Source organism: Ostrinia nubilalis, chromosome 4 (assembly GCF_963855985.1).
Source record: "Ostrinia nubilalis chromosome 4, ilOstNubi1.1, whole genome shotgun sequence".
NCBI lineage: Eukaryota > Metazoa > Arthropoda > Insecta > Lepidoptera > Crambidae > Ostrinia > Ostrinia nubilalis.
This window is the reverse complement of record NC_087091.1, coordinates 18,009,016-18,036,186: the sequence shown is the minus strand read 5'-3', so window position 1 is coordinate 18,036,186 and position 27,171 is coordinate 18,009,016. Positions and strand designations below refer to the sequence as shown.

Here is a 27,171-nt window from a genome sequence, read left to right as displayed (position 1 = left end):
GTTGATAGTCAGGCAGAGAATAGAATAGTTTCTCGCAATTTCTTAGGAATGATTCTCTCATTTCTCAAAGACTAACATAATTATGCTAGCTGTACTCGCTTTTAACTTTGTTTTAAAAACAGTAAACCAGGTCTTGCTTATTAAATTATTTTAGCCCTTCGTCTGAAGTGCACGGGCCGTATAATAAAGCTCAGTGAAAACACCTCACAATTTCAGAAGGCGTAAATTTTGTGTATTTACACTCTACACCCAAAGTTGCTTCTTATTTGTCCATACGATTTAGTATTCATATCAATCTGTGACCGACGTACAGGAATCTTACATTATGGATAAGTTTCATTCATCTTTCATTCATCTGACCTAATGTTAATAATATTAGTACCCAATGCATGTCCATCATATCAAATTAACCCCTACGTGAGTTCCAGTGGACCACGTACGTGACATTTATTTTATGGTGTTTATGGAAATGTGGAGCCTTGGGAGCTCAAATTATGTTCCCTATATTATAAATATATTCATGTGCTTGCAATAAATAATGATGGTTCATAGTAGGTAGGTACCTATATGTACCTTAGAACCTTTTCAACCTTTTGAATTTTTTTTATATTATTTTTTATCACCTTGTTTGTTACTGCATTTAAAACTTCCAATCGTTAGTACTAAGTACTAACGTACTTCTGTGGTTTGACACGTTAAAAATAAGATTATTCAGGTTTTTGGTTTTTGGAATTTCAGGTTTAAGCACTTTCAAAGTAACTTATCTAATTAGTCTTAATAAATATTGTATTGTGAGATTTCACAAACTGTTGAAGTTCTTCTGAAAAGGCTTTTTGCGATGCGAAGAGTTATTAAATAAATAACTTCTAAAAAACTTACTACCTAATACGTAGGTACTTTTAAATAAAGACAAGTAAAATACCTTACAGATATAAGAAATATTTTACTGAAAATTAACGTTCCCATTTGCTAAATAACATTTTACTGAGAAAATTAATATAGACTTACAGATACTTTGCGATAAAAAAGATACGTGAAAAGATTCTTTACCTAAGCCTTGGTATTTTCTCTAAAGAAGAAAATTAAATTAACAAGCTCATTAAAATAGAAGTAAGAGAAATTCACAAAAAGGTTTCGTTGTAAAGTGTAAAAGTTATGTAGTATATTTTAATAAGCATAATTATTTCAGAAATTCCAAAAGATAATAATATTATAATACCTACTAAGCTTATTCATTTGACAAGCTTGAAATGTAAAAACTGTTCTTATAACAAAGAGTCCCTTGACCATGAGTTTGAGTTCCATAAAAAATAATATGATAAAATTCAGATGAGCTTTGTATCTTTTCACGAAAAACATTAAATCATGTAAGTAAATATTTACCGAAAGAGGTAAACTTTTCCAATGACTTTGCCATTGGTATCTAAAAAATTATGCTCTTACGTTATACACGTAAGTTAATGACTCTGTTTGTACACAATATTTTATATTTACTATTAATTGAATATTCCATTATATATTTTTTTTATTATACTTAACTTTAACATCAGTTCATCTTGTATGTTTCAATTGTTTATTAAATATTTATCTTTGTCTCTTGAATAAAATTTCCATTGTAAAATAAAAGGAATCCACATTGATAAACGATAGGGAAAAGGTTTTTACATTGCATAAGATAAATAATTTTTACCTGTTAGGTGTTTAACGTGCTATAAACACAAATTTCGCAAATCAGTCCGCGTAGAGTCAATGCACTAATTTAAGGAATTTGTGAAGTTGTTGTTATTATTTAAACAAGATTAGTATACCATTTGAATGGGGATAGACTAGAGAAGTTTTGATAAAATCCGAAGATCGCTATCTCTTTTATTTATTTTTTTATAGCCATGTAAACTTAAATGTTCAGTCCATTTCTAACTTATCGGAAAATTTCAAAGTTGAATTAAAAAAAACCTAGATGATATTTGCCATTAAATTTAAATTTGATGCAACCCTACATCAATGCATGTCAAAACAAAATATTTACTTTAAAGCTACGCCTAGTAGTTTTTTTTTAAATCGAAATTAAATTATGCGATTTGGGTATTTTGGTGAAATTACTAAAAAAATTAATATAAAAGTAGCCGCCTGGCATGGAACGTGTTATGGGGGCTGAAAATATAGGAAATGACCCATTCTATCCGCCAAATTATTTTGGCACACGATGCGCCAAACACCCTGTATATTTATTTCCTTTGAGTTGGAGAGGTGGCATCGAATTTTCTTGAACATTGTAGAGTAATAGGAACCATCACAGCCTTCATTCATCCTCCATGTTTGATCATTTATCATAGACAAGGATATTAGAGGTCTATCCCGAGCCTCTGCTAGCTTCCTGTAACCAGTAAGTACAGTCAGAGGCATCTAAATAACTTTAAACTTTACTGCAAGCAGCTAAGTTTCAATATTCGACAGAAGTTTACACTGTCGTGCAGTGACTGTACGTGTAGAGGAGACAGGTGAGTTGTAACAGAGGAGAGTAAAGTTGTGGCATTGTTGATTGTTTATTACTAGCTGTGCCCGCGACTTCGTACGCATGGAAAACAAATCGTAATTTTCCCATGTTATCTCACCGTCTAAACCTTCTCTGGACTACAACAATCATTTCAAACCCAAAATCAGCCAAATCAGTCCAGCCATTCTCGAGTTTTAGCGAGACTAACGAACATCAATTCGTTTTTATTATTACTAGAGAGCTCTTAACAGTGCGCGTTTTTTAGTTCAATAAGTCTTAAGTTAACAAATGCGCGCTGCTGCGAGCTCGCTGATAGTTAACAGGTTTCATAATCGACATAATCATAACTCTCCTCTGTTACAACTCACCTCGGTCTCCTCTACCTTGCTCAGACGTGTCTAAATTGCAACGAGACACGAATTTATGGGATGTGACTGGCGTGAGCAATATTGTAGGTAGGTTCTCAGAGTCAATGCTTCTTTGATCGATGGACTGCTGTATTGGAGATGGGACAAATAGGGCAAAGATCACCAATATTTTCCAATGGATACTTATTAAATATGAATAATTATTATTATGCATAATATATTTTAGACGATGTTGATGACATTACATTTGTTAAGTAAAGAAAAATTAGAATTTTTAAGCTATGTTGTATATAGGTAAATTATAGAGCGTGCTATGCAGGTGGGTTCCATGCATTATAATCAATACTAAACTAACTTTATTTGAGAACACTAGCCCGATCTAGTATTGTAGTAATAGCGGTCATACTGTTTACAAAATGCATTAATTTAGGTATAAAGTTCATAATAGCCAAAGGCCATTCGGCCCGAAAGTTCAGTGGCGAGTCCCAAATATACAGTGTAGGTACATGTATGTAGAATAAACCTGAATGGCATTTAAAACTAAATCACAGACGTGTATTTAATTTTAGTATTCCCATTTGCATGTTATTTCGTTACAAGCTCAGTTTATGTAAGCCCTGATAATATGATTATGTTGGATAAATGTTATAACTCGGGTGTATTAAAGCTTTATTTTTTTTTTTTTTAATATCTACCTGGCTTTTTCCATTTGGATGTTTTTTTTATATTTTTGTTCAAAGGGGAATGAGCTCATTATAATACTCGTACGTTTCTTTGCCCTAATAAAATTGTTGGTGTCGGCAAAAACTTCCAACTGATTTAGTGCTATTTTAAGACGATAATTAAACGGTCGAAGATAAGTACTTCAGAGTCGGGGGTTTCCTAGAAAAAAAAAGATTTTCTATTTTGGTAGAGGGAAGCGTCGTTTGTTGTTGTTTACGCTTGCCGGGACATGTCTCGATGCCAAACCCCTTTAATTTGACCACCGTCCTCGGTTCTACGAAATACAGTTGCCTCAATGCTTTTTATAAAAAAGGCACTTTTTGGTCTTTTATTTTAGCCGCTAACGAGGTCCCGAATTTTTTATGTGTGACGTAGAGTCGGACGTTGGTAATATTCTAACACGTTCCACATTTTGATAGGTAATGGTTGGATGTACCGTTCGATTTATTTGAAAATGTTGAAAAATTTTATGGAAGTTTATTTGCAAAATTAATAAAACCAAACTAATATGAGGCGTGAGGAAGTGCTGAAGTCTCTGTTGTTGCAGGCTTGCAGCCAACTACGCTTCTAGAAACTATATGAGAACTAGAAGTAGTGCACTGCAGCGCTGTCTCACGCCTCTAATATTATGTTGGTGTCCTTAAAAAGTTTTAGACCAAAAAGTGACGGTAGTAATTCACTACTACTTATTGCTACGTAGCAAAATAGAAAATCCTGTCGTGCTTCGTAGTATTAGTTTATTTGTTCCAAATAATTACACACGTTCGGGTCGTCGTCAGCACCGCCTGTTCTGTGCCCCCGATGGCCTGCGCAAGTGCGCACACTTCATGCTAACAACACACCGACTCCCAGGGCACTCTGTCTTTTAAACATGTTTACGCAAACCGTCCAAGACGTCGACATCTTTGCTAACTCCTTAGAGTGTTTTGTAAAAAAAATTAAGATTGTATTTGTCTACTATTAACCATAAATAGATATAAGTACTTACTAACATTAAATGTAATTTCAAATTGGCAATGTGAGCGCTTTGGATATAAATCTGTAAGCTCACTTGCATTTTAATTAAATAAATAAATAAATAAAACTACATAACATGGTGTTTAGCTTGTGCCCTCGTCTGTACATGCTGCTTTGTTCCAGGGCACGCCAACTCGGCGATCAACCCGATCGTGTACTGCCTGATGACGCGTAACTTCCAGCGGTCGGCCAGGAAGCTGCTCTGCGGTCGAGGCGTGTGTCAACAGACGCATTTCACGGTAATTAACACACACACTCTGCTATTGACAGAATAATAGACTGTTTCCTAAAAACATTTACACCTGTACTCACAAACATTATTATGAGGTCTCAGAGTGCGCGTGGACGCTTCTTATTCGTTACGCTCTTGGCAGAGCGGTCGTGGTCACGTTGAGGCGTTGTTCACATCGGTTGTAGAGGCGGATACAACTCTCCGCACGATCTCCCGCCATCTCTCTCTATTGGCAGACTGTCTGGTGCAGTCACATAAGCTGTCTCCCACTGCTGCTTTCACTTGGTCGGTCCAGCGCATTGGTGACCTGCCACGCGATCGGGTTCCTTCGACTTTTCGTGTGGACGCACAGGGTTCCAAAAACCTATCCATAGACAATACTTGAGTGGCACACGAATCAATTACAGAACTCTATTCAACGCTGTGCGTTCGACTTCGCATAGCGTTGCTGCTTCACTTGAGCAAGCATCGTTTGTAAGTACGGGTATTAGTCCATCCAGTCTACGAGTATAATTAGACCCGTACCTATGTTTTTATTTGTCAATCAAATAAGTTAATTATGGTATGTTACCTATGGTATGTTGAAGTTCCACGTGACGTCACGCCGTGCTACACTTTTTTGCTACGACGTCACAACTACTTTTGAGCTTAGCGCGTTTTGTCTCTGTCAGTTTTTTTATTGATTTGGAGCGAAGTTTACTAACAGGCTCAAACTATTTTATTAATTTACTTGGGCAAAATCCTTATTATAAAATTTAATGCGTACCTAAACTCTGTTTTCGACGATCCCATTAAACACCTTTGAAAACAATATTAAACGTGACGTTTTCGGTTAATTTTGTAACCTCGCGTGCTTAAATACGCCTAATCATGCTTTAGAGATGCCCGTGTGAAAAAGGAACTAGCTACACTTTATGAAACCCAAAAGTTCAAATCACTCGATGAGCTTGTATTTACTTAAAACGTCATTACTTAACGCGAATTATTTTTTAATATAAGTTTAACTTGTAAATCTTGTAACTGTTTCGCAAAATAAGTTTTGCCTTTTTAAAGGCTCCATTATTTTCAATTCATTCAAAGGCTAGGCAACATAATTATACCTTATACATAAATTGAGTTGTTACGCACAACATGATAGAATATTTAATTTATTCAAGCCTAAGTAAACTTTCTTTTGACATTAATACCTAGAATATGAAATCAAAAGAAGTGCCTTGGAATTACTTGAACTAGGTAGGTCTTTATCAAATTAATATGTTTACAGTATTTACTTTAGAAATCTGGCTCTGCCCCGACTGTACTAAGTTGGCAATACATTTGGAAACGTCAAACACATTCTCAGCAGAGATAAAAAGCATTGTTGTAACATTCCGTAATTCCTGAGCCCGCTTTGTAACGCACATGCCGTTCGCTATTGGATATGTCACCAGCCATTAAAGCGGGTATCGCCAATGTTTTGTGTAATGAAACGGTTTGTGATTCGCAATATTCACACTGGGAATTTGTACAGTGATGCCATAAAAATAAAGGTTTGATATTTCCAAGATACTTAACAGAGAATTTAAACAAAACTACAACTTACTTCACATTAACTGCAATACAATAATCAAATACCCAAATAAAATGATTCCTAGATCATGATGCTAAGCGTAGTAATAAGAGTAACAATCATTTTGTAGATCTTTAGGACAAAATCGAGTTACAATAAACCGCTTTATTAATTATCCTTCAGCTCCAGAAAATTATAAAATATCATGTTACCTTCAACAAAGACGGTAATCCGATAAACTTTTCTATCAACCCAAGGGATGAACTATCAGAGTCTTTCGCAATGCGCAAGACATAATCACTTTACTGAAACTACGAAAGAAACGGCACGTTCCACTGAAACGCGGGTGAAGTTTAGCTCAAAATAAAAGCAATATTTTTCGCCAATATCGCGCTGTATTAAAACATCATGTTGTACGAAGAACTCTTTTAGAGGCAACGCAAATGTAGACAATATTATGTCTTACTATGTGGTACAACCCACCAGTAAATATTTTATATTCATGTGACATGAAATCAGACACAACGGTGGAAAAGTAGAAAATTTTTAGTGTCCAGTTGCTTTCACTTGACACAATACATTATAATGACTGCCATGGTGTGCCATGTTGGTAACAAAAAATGTCTACGTTTTCGCAGCCCGTAGGCAACTCAACATTGGAATAAAGACTGAACAAATCTTTAGGAAAGGAATCGCTACTAAATCAGAAAAGCCTAAGTTTAAATACTTTTTCAATTTATTCAACCTCATACTTGTTATTTGAGTTTCCTCCAAGGGTTCTATTTGAACAGCGTTAGGATTCCGTAGTCAAACACAAAATCCTATTCAAGGGAGTTCTGAGTATTAATCATGCATAATAGAATAAGATTTAGCCTTGGTTATAAATGTAAACGCAAACCTACTAGTGAAGTTTTAGTGGGTAGGCCCTGCCCCTTTGGCTAGGAGAGTTCCACATAACCCCAGGCTGCCCCCGCGGCCCGGGGTATGCGCAAAGCATTTCCTCATGTAAAAAAAAAGGGTTGACCAGTCACAATCATGATACAAACGTACACTGAAAAAAATGTTTGGTTACTGCTTACACAACAAAAGTGACCACCGAACTAAGTGTTAACTATAACCAAACTAAGTCTAGCTCACTACAGAATTATTTGTTTAATTTACACAACATTTTGTTCCTCATAACCAAAGTGTTCGGTGGTCACTTTTGTTGTGTAAGCAGTAACCAAACATTTTTTTCAGTGTAGGCAAACACATCTAATAACGAATGCTGAAATTCACTTTACTGAAATACGTGTAGGCTCACTAGACTCACCATACACAAGCCGCTTGTCACATTATTATTTTACACAATAGCATTATACGAATTTTATGTTATTTATAGTTTCTAAGAAAGCTTAGTAGTTTTTCGAATGTATTATTCGATTCTTTCAAGAGTCGTCTCCATTTAAATACAGACTACACAGGTAATAAGATTACCGTCTGATTCTCAAAACTACCAAGGATTTCTTTTTTATTCCTATACTTATTATGATAAATAGATATCGTCTAGACAAGCTTTACATAGCTTTGTCGAATCCTATAATACCCGCAGCTGTCTAACACGTGTCAACCCTATGAGTTCTCGTCAAATATTCAAATACACGCAGAACTAAACAGCATAATGAAACATAATCTCATTACAGCATCCGGGAACAATTAATATCAGGTGAACCTGGTTCTAGGGTTACATTTCTAATCTATACTAATATTGTAAATTCGAAAGTAACTCTGTCTGTCTGTATTGCTTTCACGCCTAAACCACTAAACTGATTTTGATAGTTTGAGTCCCGGGAAAGGACATAGGATAGTATTTATCCCGGTTTTTGAAACAGGGACGCGCGCGATAAAGTTTTTCTGTGACAGACAAAATTCCACGCGGGCAAAGCCGCGGGCGGAAAGCTAACACCAAATAAGTGGGAAATGTAATAGTGCAATTAGTTGCATGAAGCAAAACATTCATTTATTATACCCAAAGAAAGTGAACCGCTTCCTACTTTGTATTACAGTCAGCGTCAAATAGTTCGTGACACCCAAAGTGGCCAAAAAGTTGACAGGACAACCTTAAGGCGGTTATCACACTGCGCCGCACTCCGCCGCGGAGCGCGTTATTTCATATAAAAAATCACGCGCGCAGACGCGTTGCCAGTGTGAAGTGCCGCGCGTGTTTTCTATACCGGCCGTTTGGTGTAGTGGTTCAGAGCGGACTACTATGCCGAGAGGTCCCGGGTTCGATTCCCGGCCGGGCAGAAATTGAAATGATGAATTTTAATTTCTGTGACGGGTCTGGGTGTTACTATGTATAATATGTATGTATTTAAAAAAAAAGTATATATAGCCTGACCAGGAACATAAAAACCCTGGCATAGAGGCGCGTCAATTGCATTTGATAGTGCAACACTGAGTAGAGTCGTACCCGTGTTAAATTAATAGACTAACTTTATGTATCAGGATTTAGGATTACGGGCTAATTTGATATTTTCATAAATTAACGAAAAAATATTATTATAGGTAACCTGGTTTAAATAAATTAAATGAAACCATCAATCGAGCTAGTAGGATTTATTTTATTATTCATCAATGCAATGTCTGCTCATGAACGCTTCAAACTCGGTACTTCTTTCCCAATTCCATAAAATTCAACACTTAGAAAGTGTCAAAAAAAATTAAAATAGGTAGTTGAAACAAACCACAGCTAATTTTCATAGTGGACTGTACTATACGATAAACATGTCAGTCAATTTGACAACCTTTGTCGGAAACATTATTCAATGAAAATATTGTCCGAACCCTTAGTATTTCTCTTCGACAAATACTTTAACACATTGTGAACCACTTTTCTTTCACGACTATAAAAATATTTTAGCAATTTAATTCACAAAATCAATTGCGCGCATTTAAAATAAAGTTTGTTTACACTTTGACAGCAATAGACTGACATGCAAGGTGACATGTCAAAGAAGTTTTCAGTTACTGTTGCCATTAAAAGAAATTAGTACCATTAGTTTTCCGCAACATGGCGAGGGTTTTTATGTTCCCGGTCAGGCTATAAGTAGTATATCCGTTAAGCTAGCACCCATAACACAAGCATTAAGTTGCTTACTTTGGGGCTAGCTGGCGCTGTGTGAAATTGTCCATTGTCATACAATGATTAAATCTGTCGTCCCGCGCTCCGCGGCGGAGCGCGGCGCAGTGTGATAACCACCTAACAAATACATGTTGCAAACTTTTTGCCTGCTTTGGCTGTTACGAACTATTTGACGCAGACTGTATCTACTTTATATTGGGTATATTTAACTCTACACTGGATAATAGGACCGATGCTTACATAAGAACTGCCTTGAAACTTCAGTCAAGTGTCTTGCACATCCACTCAGTAATTACAACGCTGCCATGACTCAGCCCAGGCAGTATACACCTGTCTGATAATAATTGTACTGTTGTCTTGAAGATGCGTGATGTGGAAATGCTTACCGTTTACAAATTTAACTTCGCAGTTCGCATATGATTTATACCTGTGACTCTACAAAGGTATTTTCATAATATTATTTATTTATTTGATCACCAACAAGGTTACATTGAGGCTTCACAAAAGTAACTATAAAAATGACACTTGTTAAATGCAAACTTAATTATAGGTGAAAACATCATGCGTTAGAGACTAAAGCAACAGCAATTATGATAGTATGTGACGTAAGTTGTACTGTTTTTATTTAAGTTACACATTCATGTTTTGTTAAGTAAAACAAGTTATTATGGAATTAATTACGGTGATACAAAGTTACTCGATAAATAGATGGAGTTCGCCGAACACAGACTAAACTCTTGTACCAACAAAATTAGCTTAATCAATCTCGTAACACCACACACGTACTCGTTTCCCTTGTTTGCTACTTTACTCTTTTTCACTGTGTAGCCACGATAGGGGTCGGATTAGCCGACTCGTCATCTGAAGAACGCGGATTCGAACCCCACTGATGCTCGACAAATCTAGGTTAGTACGAGAGGCTAAAGGGACTATTGTGCAAAAACAAATTATTAATATTCTTTAAGAAATAATTCTTGACAACTATTTAGTTTGAATGCAAGGCTAGCTTTAAACGTAGACCCTAAACTTAAAGCATTTAACGAGAGACAATCATATTGCCATTATCTTTCATAAGCATTACAAAATTCTAAAGTTTTAAATAATATTATTATTCTCTTAGTATCGCATAATATTCGCGCGCATTAAAAATAATTTTATCATGAAATTATTATTTTAATTAAGCTTATTTACTTATAAATTAATATCTACTTAACCTCCGAGTTTATAAGCGAATAACAGAATAAACGTTAAGTAAAATTTAAAAAATCAGCAGCATTAAATGTGCTCTTGTTTATTTGACGCAAGTGAACCAACTCCCTGATTCAACAAAGTTTGTGCCGATTACTTGTCCGACTTAGTTCGAAAACTTCGCGATTCGATGTTGCAAGGAAATGCTTGTGTTACAAGCAGCGAAAAGAGGCTCGTTTTCTTCTTCACAGGCGTAATAGATTACGGGTTGAGTGGCACTCTTGGTTTTATTTGAGGTGTCATCAATCTTGCAGAGTAAAACTAGGAAACGTGTGGATGGTTACATTTGGGACGCTTTAAACACTTGGCTAAACAACGATTTTTAACAGGCGCGCTAGGTAACACATTTTCCTAAGGAATAATAAGAAAAGATGCGGATGAATATTCATTAATTCTGTATGATGACTTCTAAGACGTACCTATAATAAAATAAATAAGTTGAAATAGTATTTAATGAGATCATGCTCTACTCGAAACCGCAAAAATCCTTTTACTCCTCTGTCTACCGTCTATTCAAAACAAGTAAACTACGTCAACCCTCTTTATAGATTTAGATCAACCCACTCAGAGGTTTAAAAACCGCAGCTTAACCATTTTAAAAAAGGTCTGTTCTCAGAATAAAACATCTCATTATGCTCGGATATCGGTGATCTTTTCTTTGGCTGGCAAGTTTTCAGAATTGGATCAGCATTAGCAAGGCTCTTTTCTTGGAAGATAACGTAATCAACCGGTCATTATTCCCAATTAAAATTCACAAGTTGATTAACGTAAATGAGGCATTAAATTTAACGTAGGTAATAGGTACAGGAATAAAGCTATAACCATATTTTGTGTTTCCAATCCTAATCAGATTAGTGTAGGTACAGACAGCGCATCAGGCTCTATTTATTTTTGTTACGAAATCGCCCCTATGCAGTTGCATAAAACAGATTTTAGATTGGCATGCCGTTGTCTGTACATAGTAACTAAACTATCGATCTTGAATTATTGTTTTCCAGTGGGGTTCTTTTAGTTTTTGAACGTTTCCCGCTAGAGGCGCTGTACAATCCGTCATTCATTTAATTTCATTCTTTGACGCGCTCACTTGTGAGCGCGTTTGATGTAAACTCACACTAGGCCCTCTGTGTACCTACCATGAGTTTACGTTAAGCGCTAGCGAGTACGTCAAAAATCTCTATGAAGATTTTGTTTCTTAAAAGTAGCCGCTAGGGGCGCTGCACAATATGTTATACAATTAATCATGGACCTATAAAAAAAGGCGGACGGAACTCGCGCTACAACAAAACTGTGACGCAAAATTTTGACGTCTGTCTATTGTGTGAGTGAATTTAGGGATGCCATGTTAGCCAAAACATTTTACCCGTTTATTTTAAGAAAAACATAGATCGGCAGATGTTACTTGGAAATGTAGACAGAATTTGAAAAGGATGAAAGGTTAATGCGTTGAGGTAGGCGCGAAATTTTCAATGTTCAAATTTTCTTACATTGTTTGCAAGTCAATGTGTCAGGGTATGTAACATAATGTTGATCAAAAATGATTCACGCAATTACAAATTACGAATCTTGTGTACATTATAATCATAATCTTATGCATCATCAATACAGGGTGTTAGGTAAATGGGTATATGAGCCGACACTAGCCCATGTTAACATGGGCATATAAATGGTATGGTGAAGTCAGAAAATTGATATTATCTTCATTTTAATTATTTTAATTTTCATACAAATCGGATTTTATAAAATTTATTTTGTATATATCCCATTAAAACACAATTATTATGATAAATTATTTTATTTCTATAGTATGCGTAATAAATAACTAAAAAGTCCTAAAAGTATTATTAATTTCCCATATTTTGGGTAATTTTCCCACGTAAATAACTGAGAACACTGGTCTTTGACGTATTATTTTTTCGAGTGAATGACGTTTAATTTCAATTAATTTAAATATTTTAATGTCGGGAAATAAGTGATTGGATTATTATTTTACCTGTGAAATGTGATTCCTTAAATTTTTGTTTGTTCGAACAGAAAGGTTTTTACACAATTTCATCACACAAGACATGTCGTGTTCGTGTTGTTTTTTCGCCGCCTAAATGTGTCAACTGTGTGAAGTTTGGACTCGAAGTGGTGCGTCAGGGTGTGAATGTGTGCGTGCCGGCCTGTACGTACAGGCAAGCTGGTGTATCCTAATGTCACAGTATTTTGTTGATGAGAATCCGTCCGACTTTTTTTATAGGTCCATGCAATTAATGTCATTTTTTTTACGCAGTCGCTAGCGAGCACACCTAACGTAAACTCATGGTAAGCACACTGTTCCGGAATCGATAGTCAACTGTCGATAGTTCTGCAACACTATAATTGATAAAATAATTTGTTCCAGTGGCGGTGTACACAAAAACCCGAGGGGTCGTCAAGCGACTACGAACTCTATCACGAGCCGCACAAAAGGTGTTATATACAGGTGAGTATTATCCCTCAATATAGGTACTCGTACAACATAGTATGTGCGTAGTTGGAATTTGGGGCCACAGCTTTGGGTCCATCTGAATGGATGTAGTATCTTCATGACTGATTTTTTCTGCACAAATACTCTTCTAAGGAACTCCTCTTTTGTATACCTGTTATTTTCTACCAAGGATAAGGTCAGGATTAATGTGGTTTGTTGCCACGGAAGCCATTGCTACTTAACACATTGTATACGAGTATGTAAATACATTAAAAAGGTCGATGGCCTGTCTGTGCTGGTCGTTATAAGGAAAATTGAACCGATAAAATCCTCCGGTACACTAATACGGCGTGACGTGAGCGCTGTATAAAGTTTTCGGGGTGTTTTGTCTCTTTATGAAACTGTAAAAATAACGATTATTTTAAACAACATTATCTAGATTGTCCTAAAAAAATTCTGCTTATCCAAATCACATCTTAAGTAGGTTACGTGATATTTCGTAGTTTTTAGAGCCTAACAATAAAACGTGGGTGTTTCTCAAGAATCTCAAGTTATGCTCTATTATTTTTAGCACCTTCTCTGTATATAAAAATACGCTGGTAGTGATGGTAATACAGCAAATAATTTATATCTTTTATCTCCGTCAGGAATGTGAAACGGTGCAGTTTTGTCATTTTTTACATCTTCAGGTTGCTTCGCGTTTTATTTGGTTTGAGTCGGACCTGGTACTTGAGGACCATAGCGTGTACCATAAGGTCCTGTAGGCAAAAAAAAGGCTTGTCTGCAAAATAAATAAATAAAACACATAACAGCTCACACAATATCTAGCACATTTGCAAGTTAGCATGCTCGTAATGTACACAAATTCTCAAAGAGCCAACTAGTCTAGAGTAAGGCAAAACATGCAAATTTATGTAACGGCCTAGTGAAACAGCAGCGCTTCACCCACCACATCGCTCTACTGCGACATCTGAACGTGACCGCAACGCTGACGTAACGTAGATGCGTTGGCGGTGCGATCTATCGTACCCTAAGGGTATTTCCAATCTACTAGTAGATACTTACCTATATGAATTGACAGATTTTATTAATTTATGTGTAGGTATGTCTTTTTTTGTGGCCAAAAAATATAATTTTTCTTTTTTTTCTTTCTTTCTATTTTAAGTTCTACTAAAAATAATACTCCTTTACTTTGCTCTGCCTCTTCTGTCTATCAAAAAAATAAATTGGTAAACAGTTTCCAAATAACCTTAAACGGTAATTTGTGTATTGTTAACATACAGTATGATTAACATACAGTAATGAATATTCAATAGGATATTCATTTCAGTAGAAAAGTATGTACGGACATATTTGATAGAGATTAATAAAATAAATAAGGATACATTTATTTTTGTAAATGTCTGTCGATTGATGGGGTTAAATAAATTTGTTTTAAATCATAGGAATAGCGTCACCTTCTCCATTTAAATCAGTATGGTTTCAACATATTTTGCTGAAAAGTCGATTGGTTTGTTAGAATTATTGTTTGATAGTTCACGCATCATTTTACTTATGTATACTGAAAATCATTATGATGATTAGATAAAAATATATTTAGTAAGTTATTTTAAATATTTTAATGAAGGTGATGCTGCAAAGAAATATAAATTATTTTGATAAAACGAAAAAGTCTACGGAAATATTCCCAAATTATAATGATTGCATTTTACCGTAATTGGATTCCAAAATCCAAGCTCATACAAGGGATGAAAGTATTTCAATTCCACCCCTCGTTCAGTCCAAAATCGTCTATAAACCATCATGGAAAATACAAACGAAAATGAGGCTGCAAATGAACGCGGCACATGTTTTCCATGTTTTCCAAGATATAAATTAAGCAGACATATAAACCAAATATTTTGAACGATGCATGGGAGTACGAGTTACTTTTGACAAATCGCTTTCTTTGCTTGAGACTTTATTACTAAAGGGTGTATTTATTTTTATTTTGTGTACAATAAACAACATATTATTTTTTAACAGTTAAATGTTTAAAAGAGCGCTATTTATATTGGAAAAAATCTTTTTGATTACATTAGGACAGCTAATTTGCTACGCATCAAAAATTAACTCTACTTTTATAATCGTTAGCACTTTTCCACGTGTTTCATATTGGTTTCTTACTTCTTTTGTTCAGTTTCTTTACTAACCAATTTATTTTTATTCATAAGAATGAGTACATTAGTGTAAGTAAAATGTATTCTTATTTTGTATTTCATTCATTAAAATGTTGTTTATGTTTTTTTTTAACCTTATTCAAAAAAATGTTTTTATCGAACCTTTATTTCCTTTTCTAACCTTAATTTATTTGCCTTTTAACATATTTTCAGGTGTTCCTTTTCAACTGTCAATTTTACTCAACTCCACCGACAGCAAAACGAATTTATCAGCAAATATTTTCCTCCTATATTGAAGAGAAATAAAATTCGAACCGGAAAATTCCGGATCGGGAATCAAAGGATGTATACAACTACACCAAGGAGTTTTTTGATGTATATTTACATAATATCATACTTTACCTTTGCTATCTCTAATATTTATCTCCAACGATGTCTCGATGTAAGATTTTGTATGAAACGTATGGTGAGTTTAACATTTTCATTCTTGTAAATCACTGAAGCTGAAAACTCCGTCCAATAATAATGAAATATGTATTTCTCAGACTTTTGCTTTATTATTATTCTTGGTTACCTTTTACTTTTCAATATTATCAGTTCATTTCAGTTACCTTTAAGGTTTTAACAAGCTATTATTAAGTTTTGTTGAGCACTGTTTTTATTTTAAAATATGAAAGAACATCTCAAGAAATAATTTAAAACTCTTACAAACATTTTTCGTAAAATTTTAGCTAGCTAGAGCTTTAGAGCTATTTTTTTCTTCTTAGGTTAATGTACCTATTTTTAAACCATCTTACTTACTGTTTGTGGCGTTTGTTTCGTACTCTTAATTAATAGAAAAATACAAACACCATTTTAAGATAAAAGCGTCAAGTTATTTACAGAGTACTTATTGAGTTTATATCAAAGTAAAAGGTAATTTTAAAGATACTAATAAAATAGACTTGATGCTCGCTGTCAAGCTGGAAAGTGCTGAAAAATTATAATAAAAATATACTGCTCTACTCGTAATAATACTTATCTGTATAATAAACGTAAGTACACAATACCTTCAAGGCAACCTAAAATAAACATGACCCAAAATGGTTTATAATAGTTTCCAAACATCACTGAAATATTATAATCGTACACAGCGGGCTTCAAGTTTTCCTATCTAGTATTAAAATATAATTGAATCTAAAGCCTGGTCCGTAAGCACGTAGAATCCCGTCCAATGACCCCAAGCTACCCATCCTTATCGCTCACGCGTAATTATATTGCTGTCGCGACTGTGCGACGCGCGCCCGCAGTGAGTGTGCGAGCGCGACAGCAACATAATTACCTGCGAGCGACAAGGATGGGCAGCTTCGGGTCATTGGACGGGATTTTACGTGCTCACGGACCAGGCTTTAGCTACGTCAGCAATGCCTTTAAAAGTTCAGTTAGTATTTTTTTCAGTGAATTTATTTTACTATTTCCACTTCTCAACATTTATCTTTCCACAGATGAACAACCTCCGCCACAACGGGCACGTGCACGGCGCGCACATCGCGCGTGGCATCGAGACGCGCGCGCAGACCACGCAGCTGAGTCACGTGACGCGCTCGTCGCGCCGCACCGCGCCTGCTCACGCGCTGTCGGTCGAAATGCTGCAGCGCCACGGCCACATCGACTTCAAGCGCTGATATACGAATAGCGCGTTCTAACATACACCGATTTGTGTGCATTGTAGGAATGCCAGTGCGTTTTGACTTGAAAGACCCCTGTGAAACAATTGAAGAGTGTTTTCCTCCCCCTAAAATGACAAATGTGCCTAGTTTCTAGCGCTGCCGTTGAGCGGACACCATTGTGCGTTTATACCAGTGCGTTTTGACATGAAAGAAATCTACATGAAACAATTAAAGAGTATTTCTACGACTGCAATGATAAAAGTGACGATTTCTTTGCGCTGCCGCTGTCTAAATGCATCGAAACGCATTCGCAAACCACGCAGCTCAGTCACGTGACGCGCTCTTCGTAGAAATGCTGTAGCGCCACGGCCATATCGACTTCAAGCGCTGATGTACGAATAGCGCGTTCTAACATACACCGATTTGTGTGCATTGTAGGAATGCATTTGTAAGCATGCCAGTGCGTTGTGACTTGGAAGACACTGATCTGAAATAATTAAATAGTGTTCTCCTCCCTACCTATGGTTAAATAATTGGAGTGTCCCGATTGATAACTGATGAGTTTCTTGCGCTTCCGAGAAAATGCAGCGGCGACACAGACACTGATGTAAAACAATTGTACAGTGTTCTTCTATCAAGACTAATAGACTAAGAGCTAGTGAACGCCAGACCTACGTTATTTTATAAAGGCTGAAAGTTTGTCAGCACATGCTCCCAACATAGCTAAAAACCATGGCCAAACATGAAGTTTGGGTCATGGTGGCTTTGGCAGACAGACGGTACTAAAGGTGTGTAAAATACCAACTTAATTACGTGAAAGTATAAAGGCTGATTTTTTTATATTTCCTTCAAAATGTTATTAGAAATGACGTCATTAATTGACAGACACCTACCATGGTGGCAGCCCTTAGCCAGACACCTTAAAGTTCATGAAAATGTAGTCCTACTTACGTCATACTATAAAAGCTGATATTTACATAAAATATTTGAACTATCATTTGATGAAGTTTCCTCATCAGCCAGACACTTCTGATGGTTCCTTCGCCTTACCAGACAGCTTTTAGGGTGGCTGAAAGTGCGAACGCGAGGCACTATAAATATTGTTTTTTGTACTTTTTCTTAAGTTATTCAAGTATTTGAGTCTGTAAATCATCATCTCATGTTGATGAGCTGATGATGGAAGGTAAGTACAACTCCTTAAGGCTTAGGTAATCCCTAATTTTAAAGTGATTACCTCTGAAAGTTGCCTAGAGTAAAGTTCTTAGCAACATTATCATTACCTATGTTAATGCTAATGTTGCTAAGAACTTTACTCTAGGCGTTTAGCAACTATTTTGAAGATAAAATTTGTGGCACCACATTTTCCGCGTATATAAATTCTAGTGAGGATTTGGGGGTCCTAACTCCATATAGAATTGTTATAGTATTATTTGATATTATAAATTTGATTATTCTATGCATAGTAATAGATATGTTACGGCTAAAGATAGTTGTGAACATAAACTTAAGATTAGCCGGCTAAACTTAAGTTTATCTTCGAGAAGCAGCTAAAGTTCGATAACATGTTAGTTTGCGTCGTGATATTCCATCTTTAGCCGGCTAATGTGCACATTAGCCAAAACGAAACGGCTAAAAATGTATTCAATGGGCGCGCCAGGCCGGCGGAGGGCTTGAGGGGACGGTGGGGAGACAACGCGTGCGCAGTTTTATTTTGTCATTTTAAATACCCACAGAAGATTCTGTAATGACCAAATGGTTTACCTTATTATTTTATTTTAATGATTAGGTAGATATTTTTTTAAGTAATTAATATTTTGTTATTGTAATAATTGTAATTTTGAATACCTACATAAAAGTATGTGTAATGAAAATGATTATTTTTTAATAAAGTTTTCGTGTCAAAATAGTAAACATTATTACATTGTTTCCTTTTCCATTTCCTTCTACATTTTTAGCCAAGGGCCTGCGGTTACACTTAAGTTTAGCCGGCTAAAGATAGAAGAAACTAACATTAACACCTCGTCGAAGATAAACTTAAGTTTAGCCGGCTAATCTTAAGTTTATGTTCACACCTATCTTTAGCCGTAACAGATATATCGTGATGGTTTCGCTGGAAGGATACTCTGCAGCGCAACCACTTTCAATAACAAAATACGTCGAAACCTATGATACATTTTTTTTTTAAAATAGGACTAGATTTTTATAGACAATTTTCAAAGATTTATTTTAGAAACTTACACTAGACTAGTTAAATCAAAAGTAGTTCCGCCGGGGAGCATGACGTGAATTATCCTACAACTCCTAAGCGTTAAGGAATTGTACCTTCTATCAACATGGGATGATGACTAGCTGATGCAAACACCCAAATAACTTTAAAAACTATACTTATACGAGTATATACTGGTTAAAGAATTGTCCTCCAACTCCTAAGCCTTAAGGAGTTGTACTTACCTTCCATCATCAGCTCATCAACATGAGATGATGATTTACAGACTCAAATACTTGAGTAACTTAAGAAAAAGTACAAAAAACAATATTTATAGTGCCTCGCGTTCGCACTTTCAGCCACCCTAAAAGCTGTCTGGTAAGGCGAAGGAACCATCAGAAGTGTCTGGCTGATGAGGAAACTTCATCAAATGATAGTTCAAATATTTTATGTAAATATCAGCTTTTATAGTATGACGTAAGTAGGACTACATTTTCATGAACTTTAAGGTGTCTGGCTAAGGGCTGCCACCATGGTAGGTGTCTGTCAATTAATGACGTCATTTCTAGTAACATTTTGAAGGAAATATCAAAAAATCAGCCTTTATACTTTGACGTAATTAAGTTGGTATTTTACACACCTTTAGTACCGTCTGTCTGCCAAAGCCACCATGACCCAAACTTCATGTTTGGCCATGGTTTTTAGCTATGTTGGGAGCATGCGCTGACAAACTTTCAGCCTTTATAAAATAACGTAGGTCTGGCGTTCACTAGCTCTTAGTCTATAAAGTGAAGAATTTCTCACGATGTTATAACGGCACGGCCACGTCAACTTCAAGCGCTAATATCACAAATAGCGCGTTCTAACAGACACAGTTGTGTAATGTGTGTGCGTTATTTAGAAATGCCAGTGCGTTTTGACTAAAAAGACATTAATACATAATGTATTTTGTATACCAGTAGATTTCCGGGATTGAAATTATTTTCCTTTATGAAGTGCAATATACTGTGTACCTACATTAGAAATAACACCATGATTTAGCCATGGATATACTCGTAAGTCATTTCAATTCATATGTACGTAAATAAAGATTAGGTAATCTAACATTACGATAATTCGTACAATTAATTAATTTTCACGTACATCTAATTGACTTTTTTTTAAATCAACTGCACCTATTTATTTTCAGAGTTTTCTAGAATTTAGATAGCTTATAAAAAGTAAGTCAATGGATTGTGGTGTCAATGATACCCGAATAGGGATGTTATGTTTGTGCAAAAAATAAATTGAATCCTTACAAAGCTGCCCTTTATACACTGTACTCGTAGTTATTTTCTCTTCACAGGGAAAGCCCAAGGGACAAAAATGCTGATGAGTCGTCGACCTATTTTGGATACGAAAATCAATACGAATATTATGACACCGAGTGAGGATAGTTGGAATTTTTTGCACCTTCACGCAAGAACTGCACAGATTTTGATGAAATGGCGTTACACTCTTTATTGAGTCAAAGTCGCAAGCAAACGAAAGTCCTTAGTAAATACTCGTATTTTGAAGTAAGAAAACAATGTTATTACTTTCATTAAAAAGTTTCTGAATCAACTTGAATGTTTTTTCCCTTTGAGAAAAAAGTGTTACGTTGATCTACATTTTTTTTTAATTTAACATCCAAAACGCTTTGTACGTATTATGTCTGTGTAAGTGAAATTGCCTCGGCAAGAATTAATTTAAGTTTGTTTGCTCTTAATAGCTTACAACAACCCGTTTATGTAACAACAGACACACTTTCACACGCATATATCGTAATATCGCTAAGAACACGACTTGTTTGACACAATTAACAATTTCCGACAGTACATAAACACTTGTAGTTTCATGTTGTGGATTTAATATCCACACTCGTATTTTGGGGCCTAAATTAAATTGGACTTTGTAATGCTTTTAAGTTTTGTTGTACACCTACTTTGAAGATAAAATATTAAAAAAAAATACCTTTTCATCCTATTTCTTACAGTATTATAGCAATGCATTTTATAACAGTCCACGTTTGGACTGTAAATAATATAAAATCTATTTATATTATTCGAAAACTGAGTATTTACTCTTTGGAATAAGCAACAATAATTATTTGTAATTATAAATGTAATGGGTTTTGCTCGTATTTTACGTTAAGGGCACTTTGGCAATTGAATTTGTTATTATCTTTTCATCACTTATGTATTTATGTGGGCCCGCGCTGGATTGGGATTGATCGAGTCAAAATAATACGTGGCTGACCCGTTCTATCCCGGGGGACGTTAATCCATCTCAGTAATTATTAATAACTTGGATCAGAAATCGGGTCCATAAATTATTGTCAAGATAATTATTATTGAGCTAGAGTTCACGAATAGACAGTTGCCGTAGAAGTTGCAGTAGAAAATTTAATTAAAATTCGCCGCAAACCTAAAGTTTATTAAACTGTGTCAGTCAATTACCGATCAATCTCCTCTGTTTGTAAATATTAATGAACTTTTACTTATGAATATTTATTAAATAATTTGGCCAAACTCAAATATCTAAGAACTGGCTAAAAGTCACAACACACAATATTTGCATACTTTTCAGTCAATGTTTTATTTTCAGAAGCGAATGAGTCAGAAATCTAAGTTCTTTTTATTGTATTTATCGTGTAAATTTTAACCTACTTTCTTCTCAGCTTTCTTGATATTACCTAGTTTTCCTAATGAAGTTATCTTTAATCGAGTGTTCGATCTCAGTTCATACGCCTGAAAGTTTATTTTTCAGGCCTCAGTACTCCTTTTCTACCATAGATTAATTTAAATTCATTTTAACATCCTTTCAATGCAACAATTAATTCTAAATTCACTTAAGACGCGGAAAATGTAACAAAGTACTTAACCCTTTAAAATTTAAGGCAATTACTGAATAAGTGAAATTCCTGTTGTATTTTACGTCCCTTAATGTTGACTTCTGGATGGCTGAACTCAAGTAATACTCCTAACTAACAGAGCATGTAATCGTATCTCAAGATATGTTACGACGGTTATTACGTAGGTCGGGAGAGAAACATTTTACGTGGAAATTAAGGGCTTGTTCACATCGACGTATTGTCAGACTGTAAAGCGGAACATACTCTATCAGTAAATGACATCAATATTACTGTCATTTCTTCCTTCGGTGATGATATTCTAAATCTTCCACATACTACATAGCCTTCTCTCACTATAACTGTCATTCATTCATTCCAAGCACCATACTGTAACTGAAGTAATGTCATTACTACCACAGAATAATAATAAGTACTACGTACAGAAGTTTTACTTCGCGAAGGTATTTAAAAAAATGTATGCTCAATGTCATTAACAATATGGTGTAATTTAGCTTGTCTCAAGAGTCAAGCAAGTTTGTCAGAAGTTTTGTTGACAAACGTCAGTGATCGGTACTGCGCCGAAGCTATAGGGCTGACTTCGGTAAAATGATGTGACGTGAGGTGCCAATCTGCAGAAAATGGCGGAGGAAATACATGATTTAGCATGAATTATCATGAATAATATTAACTACTTATTTACCTCTCAGTGTCTTGAGGCAACTTAAAAAAGTACATTCTGTGTTTTCATTATTATTTAGGCAGTTAAATACTGCACAGTATTTAGTACACCATTTTCTTTATTTTTTTCCATCATACACAAGAATACGCGTGCGTGAGTCAATGTTCGCTCGTATGTGAGGCCTTGTCGAATAGTACTCTTGTAGGGGGCAATCGTGCGTGTTTTGTTTTCGATGTAAGCTCGCGGAGATGAACAGGCCTGTTACTACTGACAGATTAGTCCACTTGACCCTATGGCATAAGTAAGCATAGTAATATCGTTCCTACAGTTACTTCGACGATTCGGTGTGAACGAGAAGTTATAGTTGAGGAGGCCTTAGGCCTTTTACAGAAAACTGAAAATCGGCGCGGTGAGAATTCACACTGGGACACGAATTGCCATTGAGAGTTCGTAGATTTTTACGATGCTACGTCGCATAGCAGTTTTGTGTACAAGCCCTAAGGGTTTAGCCGCTTAACAATGGTGCAAGTGGCTTCGGGAAACTTTGTTTCTAAATTAGATTTGAATGTTCCTTTCATCTCTTTATCATTATTTGCTTATCCCGTCCCATATTATTTGGTTATACTACGGTTCTAAGTCAATACACACAGTTCACTCACACCTGAAGAATCCTGACTGCTTTCGACTCATTGTTAATTTCACGAATGTAACTTAATTTGTAGAAGTTCCTTTTTTCTCGATCTGATTCTCCCTTAGATTATCAAGATTTAGGCTGAGTTGCACCACCTAACTTTGACCGTAACTATAACGATAACTTGCGTTTTTTGCAATGGAGTTTGACAGATTTTTGAAGTTTGTCAAAGTTAAAGTAAGATGGTGCAACCCAGCCTTAAATTTACTAAAAGTTCTCGCACCATGTTACATAATTGTAAAGTATAATGTTCCTTTTGCGTTTTTAATATCTAGTAAGTCGTCGTCTCGTAAGATTGCGAATTGGGATATTATGAAAAATCCAAGACGTTCCAAGTTACTTTTTGTCCCGGCAGCACTGCGTTAATTTTCCCGTCAAACGAGCTTGGGTTGAATTTGTAAATATTTCCGGGTGGCAATGTAAATAGCGAATGTAAAAAGGCAAATATTTTTCGACAGTAACAGTTCATTGACTTGGAAAATATCGGGAATGTCTTATTAGTTACCGAATTTGGGACAGGAAGGCAAATTACCTTTGGATTTGCATCCTTGTCAACATCAATTTTTGTGTCATGTCAAATCAATTTTGAGCCACTTTATAAACAGTAAACACCATATTGGGGCATACCTACTGTCGGTTTGGAGGGAATTGGATGATTTCTGTTAAATTGAATGGAATGAAAATGTTTTTCCTACAATAAAATAATTAAGAAAATAAAAGGAAAAAGTTTTTCAGGAACCAAATTAATGAAAGTGTGCCAATCAAACTTTGTAAGGTCAAAAGAAAACGACAAAAACGCCGAATTAACTTAAAAACAACTACGGCAGAAGAATGGCAAGGCATGGCTTTGTCACGAGGAAACTTAACTTTCCTCTTCCCTTCTTGTTGGAGCACAAAATGGACCATAAAGTAAACTGTAACAGTGGCCTGTCACGTAGCAATGGTACCTTTCAACAAAACGTGACTCGACGAAATTACAATGAAATAATTAGCAATATAACGCCGTGAAAAACACAATTAAGTTTGTCAATTAAATAGCCTAAGTCTAACTGCAAAGTCATTACGTTAGTCTCGCTAGTTTTACTCGTATTTCTTTTATACGAAGACTTATTATTTTAGCTCAACTAAAAAGTATACTAATTAGACTTAATCTCTCAAGAAATTAATTTGTTATCAGTCGTTATAATAACGAGTTCTTTTATTATGGTAATAATACAAAAACCTCAAATTGCACCTTAAACCTAGTTAAAGATTTTATACATAAAAATTACTACTCTACAATGATTTAAAAATAACGTATAATAACTCGCTTGAGCCTTGATATACAAACATTGAATTCGAACGTCTGTGAATTGCCTTTCAATTTGCAAACTTGTGCATTCTGCAGCCTGAAATGCAGCGCGTTTAAAACATCGGCAAAGCGTTTCTATCGGGCCATCGGGCTTTGATAAGTCTTTTGACTGCAGTCTGGCTCACAAACGAGCGCTCCAAATACTTGGAAAAGGTTTCTTTTACTTTATGTTGGCTGTTCTTTAATATGTCCTCTGTATCGGCACGTTTTCAAGCTTTGTACCAGCCGGCCATTATGAGTATCTCGAGTGCGCTTCTAAGGCTGAGTTGCACCACCTAACTTTGACGGTAACTATAACGATAACCGGTGCTTTTTGTTTGGAGTTTGACAGATTTTTGACGATTGTTACAGTCAAAATAAGATGGTGCAACCCAGCCTAATAATAATTGACTAACGTCAGTAGGTAACCACGTGTATAACCTTGTAGGCGACAAGGTATCGAGAGTTAGGTTAGGTTGTGGTAAACCAAAAATTCATTAGTTACTTGCGTAATGTATACGACTTTTGTAAATATTATAACTATTAAAACAATATGTTATGTTTATAATTACATCTATAAGTATTTAACCGTATTTTATGTATACTGTATATTGATATTGTTTTTAGATAAAAACACTGATCGAAACATTTTTATAGATTATTACGAAGCCAATTTTATGGCAACATTAATTATACTTTTAGAAGATTAAATTGAGAATCTTATTAATGTTTAAATACTTATGTAAAGGACGTATCATTCTCTAATTGATTATTGACATCAATACATCAAATATTTCCTAAAAAAAATTTACATCAAACAGACGGCAATTACTTAGAATTTGTACCTTCAAAGTTCAAAGTAAGATCTCGAATTAAAATACTTGCGAAACTTATTTGCAACATCAATTATGAGTAATAGACTGTATTTTCTCGGTGTAATTTTTCAATTTTCATAACCAACAACAAGAAGTAATGAATAAAAAGCAATTCGTTGGCTCACAATTTTAGGGAAATATTTTTTGCAATAAATAAATACAAAGCTCTTCGTGTATCTGACTATTCACTTAATTGAGTGTATCGATTTTCAGCTATTCATCTCCATTGCTAACCAACCTCAATGTTTCATGGAAGGGCGTAATTGTGTTGAAGCAAGGCGACGTGCTCTGTGGGTAGAGCGTCTAAGAGGCTGCGCAAACGTAGACACTTTTTGATAGAGACACGGCACACTACATCGCAGGAAACTGTGTCGTGTGTCAATCTAACATTTACCGACACGGCAAATACAACAACTCGGCTGGATACAGCAACTCAGCCGGATAGCAGCAACTAGGTTTCAGGTCAAGTTACATGAAAGCAAGTTGCTGTATCAGGTAGCGACTGTCGGCTATCATTTCTATTTAAGGTACTCTGTGGGCTATCGCTGTTGTACAATTATTGTAATGGTTCGGCCAAATCAACGTGCTTAGCCTGCGTGAGCGATGGCGATGGTTTGGCCAAACCTCGTGTCGTTTACTAACGACTTTTAGATTCTGGTTACCCACTAAACTCTTTTTAATCGGAGATGAGTATCTACTATGTATCATGTGGAAGTAAATCTACACAAAAAGTGTCATGATTTCATGTTGATTAAAAAATGAAAATTCACTGGTGGATTGTATACGATACAAGACACTAGAGTGTCTACGTTTGCAGCCTTTAAGGCTAAGCTAATAAACACCCGAGTATTTGCTTAGCGTAGGATCCGCTCGAGGTCTCGTGCAATGCAGTTGGAACGTGATGGATCATTGATGTTGTTATTAGAAAGATAGAGAAATATAAAACAAAGACCTTTTAAAGTCCTGAAGCGACCTGAATAAGGAACACTTTGTATTGTGTAGGTTTAGCATAATTAGTAGTCCGACGATGGATACTCAGGTGTATTTTACCAGCGATCTTTCGATTGGTACCTAGTCAAGTGTCTAACGAGGCTATAATCTTTTGTTTTTTTTTTTAATTATTATTATGTAAGGTTTAATTATTATTATTAAGGTTGACGATGTTAAATGAAAATGAAAAAACATTTATTCAGTATCTTTTTTTTTAATTTTTTTTTCATTATCTTTGAAGTTAACATATTGTTGCAAGTGGCTGGGGTCTCCTTTTAAGTATAATACATGTGTTAGGAGGCCCCGATTCGAAGGCTTATCCAAACTCTTGTTGTGTTAAATATGTAAATGTATATTATGTATGTAAATTATCACAAAACATTGTCTTAACGGACCAAGTGTACATAATGTTTTAACAAAATTAGTAGCTATTACTTACAATTTGTAAATATTGATGTGTAATTTATGTAAATAGTATACTCGTATAATAATTATCCCATCAAAAACAATACACGT

At 35.3% G+C, this 27,171-nt stretch overlaps 1 protein-coding gene across 1 annotated transcript in view; it reads left to right on the top strand.

The window, feature by feature from the left end:
- LOC135071286 (neuropeptide FF receptor 2-like) overlaps positions 1 to 17,601 on the top strand; it is a 78,939-nt gene extending 61,338 nt beyond the window's left edge. The window contains exons 7-9 of the mRNA XM_063965075.1: positions 4,726 to 4,841; positions 13,139 to 13,219; positions 16,848 to 17,601. Of these exons, the coding sequence (XP_063821145.1) occupies positions 4,726 to 4,841; positions 13,139 to 13,219; positions 16,848 to 17,027 (377 nt within the window). The 3' untranslated portion in view covers positions 17,028 to 17,601. The remainder of the gene's footprint in view (positions 1 to 4,725; positions 4,842 to 13,138; positions 13,220 to 16,847) is intronic.
- Positions 17,602 to 27,171: the final 9,570 nt, after the last annotated feature.